Source organism: Opisthorchis viverrini, assembly GCF_000715545.1.
Source record: "Opisthorchis viverrini unplaced genomic scaffold opera_v5_32, whole genome shotgun sequence".
NCBI classification, from domain to species: domain Eukaryota; kingdom Metazoa; phylum Platyhelminthes; class Trematoda; order Opisthorchiida; family Opisthorchiidae; genus Opisthorchis; species Opisthorchis viverrini.
This window is the reverse complement of record NW_008751687.1, coordinates 2,505,996-2,510,116: the sequence shown is the minus strand read 5'-3', so window position 1 is coordinate 2,510,116 and position 4,121 is coordinate 2,505,996. Positions and strand designations below refer to the sequence as shown.

Genomic DNA, 4,121 nt, shown 5'->3' with positions numbered 1-4,121 from the left:
GTTCTTAAGATAGATATTAGAAAGGTGTGTTTACTGGAGGGACGCGATTAGGCTTGTACTTCATCGAAGTCGGCACCTGTGGCAGGAGTGGACTCGGAACATTCGTGTCGGTGGCTGATGGGGTACGTGAGAATGGAACTGAGCGTAGGTAGAAGGCAAGAACGGGGCCCCCGCAGAATCAAAGTGGAGAAGTTGGCGGGCGGTGTATCATTCGTTATGTTGACAATGAAATGCCCCATGTTTATTATTCCCCCATTTGTAACCCCCGCCCCATTTTAGTGTTTAGTGTGTATATATGAACTGACGTTTGTTTGTCCTTACCACTTCACCCATTTGGCCTTGAGGTCATCCGGCCATTTGTGTCTGACTTTGCACGTGTGACTGTCGCACACTGGAGCCTGTTTGCTCCCTTGCTTTGCACTTTTGAAGTCCAAGCGGTCTGTTTGTTTTGGACGCGTATCTACTGTCGAGGTTTGTACAAATTGTGAATTTCTCTTACCCTAATAGTACCGTATAGAAACCCAGCTCCGACTTTGTTTTGCCTACCCGTAGGTTCTGGTATTACGCGTCACTCGAAGATACCGTTCGACCGTTACACCCACTTTATTAGTACACATGCAACTAGCAATGTTGTGGAATGTAGGTAGCTCGGGTGTGCTGTTTGGTTGTTGGTCTCTTCGCCGAGCTTGGCAGTTGGATTGGAATAAACTGGATCCATATTTTGTAGGACGCCTGTGATTCCAGCTTCAGCTTACTTTGGTTGTGGCACATATCCCGGGCAATCCTCGTGTGAATCGAAAATTTATTGACCCGAAGAGCAAAGTTGCTGACAGTTACTCACCAAATACACCCAGTATGACGCCTTGGAGGCAACTGCTCTTGCAAAGCTTCACGCTCCGCTTTAGGCTATAAAAGTTCCAATCAGATGCCAGCTCATCAGACAAACGTGCGAAATTACCTGATATCTATTATCCCGTGCCTCTTCTGGCTCCATGCTAATTCAGTTGACCAAATCTAGCCACTGCACCTCCTTCATCATCACATATGCTCACAACGGTTCGCATCGACCGTATGCCTGTCTTCTGCATCTGAATATCAGGTGTCGTTTTTCAAATCGGGCAGTGTTGCCTCATTGAATTAGCTAGGAATTGTGACAACACCTGACTGTTTTTTGGGCGGCTTTCGGCGCAGCGTCCGCATATTCCTGTATCCGGGTGCGGACCAAGTACAGAAATTAAACAAATTTCCATACACAGTGTGCACCCGGTTGCGGAGATCGTGCAGACATTTCCACAACCGGGTGCGAAAAATCCGAACTCAGTATGGGAACTTCTGTACCAAGATTGCACCAAGCCAAAGTCGTCCGGCGCGCAAATTCGGCCCATTATATGCATTAGTTTCTTCCTCTAGTATAATTGGCCAACTTTCTAAATAATATGCTATTGAGCTGTGATGACTAAACTGCCCCCAAACCTTTCCTCAGCATATTACATTCTTGGATGTATATAAGTTTTTCAAGCACAAATTTTCTGTGAATGAATTAAAAAATTATGGAGGAATCATCTGTCGCTTTTGGTGGCTCTCCGCAATCGTTTTCATACTTTCCGCACTTCGATTTTTAATCAGGGATGGACGACTTCCTTGATTTGCCGTAAAGTGTTGCTTTGAACCTCACAGTTGTTGCCTCTTTAATGAAAAAAGATATTTATTTAATTTGCAGAGGTGACTCATCAGATCACGCGTCACAAACACTCAAACCACGTGACAACTGCCGTCCCACTTGCAACCTTAGCCGAAAACATGTACGGTAAAACTTCTCAACCATTTTCGTTTACGCGGCTACCACTTGCATTAGGCGCGCCTGGATTAGTAAGTAAATTCAACACACGAGGTATTGTTGTATTCATGTTCATGCAAATATCAAACATGAAGGGACGCCCACACTTCACAATGCACACAACAAGTGGGCATACAACTAGGCTCAACACACAAACTAGCACGCACGGGACGGGAAGTCAACAGAGCTCCGCAAGTCTCCACGGACAACTACGGAACACCTGTAGCAGCTATACTGCACAGCAGAAAATCCCACGTCCGGAATTTTACTCAGGAACTCTCAAAAAGTGTCCTCGAACGATAAGTCACTTTTGTGGCTTGTTCTATTTTTCGAATTGTATCTATTTTTATCAGTGCACCCAAATATTGTATTCATCACATTAGAGTAAGACAGACGTCGGTTAGTGCTTGTTACCTTCTGCTAATCAACCTAAGTACGTCATAACTAGAGCACTAACAAATTTCATCCAGCCGCTTGTTCAAATAACCAAGTATAAAATAACCTTAAATACTTACAAATAAGTCGTGGTTAGCCTGGTTTACCCGAAGGCTACTTTTGTGTTTATGCATCGCCAATTTGGTAATACGGCGAACCTTGGTGCCAACGTTGGTGTATTTTGGTCAATTAGAGTTGTGCATCTCCGACCTCCTGCTGGGGCCACCTTTCCAACTTTGTGAAATCGATAACCGCGATTAAGACGAATACTTGCCAGCGGTGCCCATCTCTGAGGTGTTCTTCGCACGTTTAAAGCTCATCCAAAGATGACAAAGGTAGAAGGGTTCATGGAGCGCCTGAAAACTACTTGTATCTACTAAAGCGTCCAGTATCATATGCAGTCTCCGCTCCAAATTCTTCGTAGCATAGTTAAGTTAGGACATGGTCCTGAGAAATTACTCTGGCTTTTGGATTTGGAGAGTTCCTTCTAGAAAGTAAAGTACACGGCGTGCAAAACAAAACATGATAAGCGGCGTCGAACCACATGTTTCTGGATCGCCCATGAAAGGAACTGTTGCATATGTGGAACTGCTGATAGAATGTAGTTCGTGGTAGAGGAATTAAACGTACGTTCCACATATCATCGGAGCATCACCTGAGACGGTTGGCGCGTCAGAAATGGAGCTGGTACTGGTGTTGTAATCCGTCGGGTTGGAACATCTAAAGATGAGGAATTGACAGATTGATAAATTAGCAGGTGCTGAAGGAACTTGCGGCCTTTTAAGAGCCGTGGGCTTATGAATACGTTTGCAAACAAAGTGTTATTATCACAGGAAGCATTATGCGGTTCGTCTGTAAAATCAGACGGCAGCTGTTTCTTTTTACTACAACCATCGTAATATGATTGATATACATACTGTTTGCGCGTAGATTCCTGTATGAGCCCTTCATCTTGCTGCCCAGCAGGAGAAGCAGGCCCGGAGTCGAGGGCTTCTCGCTGCACTCAACGCGTCCAAAAAATTCTAAAAACGTTTTAAAATGAACATAAACCTACTGAAAGGCCGGAACACCTTGTGCGTGCACGACGTCAATGAACGCCTTGGTAGAGTACCCTTTGGCAAGTTAGTATAAAGGTTCTCGTCGTATATGAGGGCCAGAGTACTGAATCATTTGGTACGAACCATGATTCATCCCTCTGCCACCAGTGTTGCAAGCCAGAGCACTGAAAACTAAAACGCTGCTGATTTCACCACGTCAGTTTAAGATGGGGGAGACGTATTTTCAAGTCTGACACTCAACAGTATCCCTGGAAACTCTACAACGACGGCCAGTTGACCAGCAAGCAGAATACAGTTATCGGGAAATTTCTTCGTAAAAATGATAAACCTATGCAAAACGCGTGACATCCGCCCGTGGTTGATGGCCCCAGTGACAAACTCACATCATCCAAAAGTATTCCATCTTCGACTGCATCGAAATCCACAAGCTCACCCTGTCGGCGGTACATTTGAACAGCCGGTGGTCTTGGCCCATTGTAGTATACGGTCTGCGGTTTTGATTGATTCATATGTAAGTATTAGTGATGTACAACTATACTTACTGGACTTTGGCTCACGAGTTTTGTTTCTGTTTTCCATCCACAGAAACTTTCGTGGACACCTGCCTTCGGAGAATCACTGTCCCCTGGCGCTTCCATAGCGTGCATAGTACACCATTGATATACTGCGTTTAAAAGCACGAGTGTGGTAAATGGATCACTTAAACCTCCGTGAGACCGTTCAACGTTAACTCAGTGACTGTGTCAGATATCAACTGTTGAGCATCATTCGGCCTGTACTTCCCACAGTAT

At 44.9% G+C, this 4,121-nt stretch overlaps 1 protein-coding gene across 1 annotated transcript in view; it reads right to left on the bottom strand.

Moving 5' to 3' along the window:
- T265_13035 (hypothetical protein) overlaps positions 1 to 3,839 on the bottom strand; it is a gene marked incomplete at both ends in the record, with an annotated part of 19,847 nt that extends 16,008 nt beyond the window's left edge. The window contains one exon of the mRNA XM_009166827.1: positions 3,714 to 3,839. Within this exon, the coding sequence (XP_009165091.1) occupies positions 3,714 to 3,839 (126 nt within the window). The remainder of the gene's footprint in view (positions 1 to 3,713) is intronic.
- Between the last annotated feature and the right edge of the window lie 282 nt (positions 3,840 to 4,121).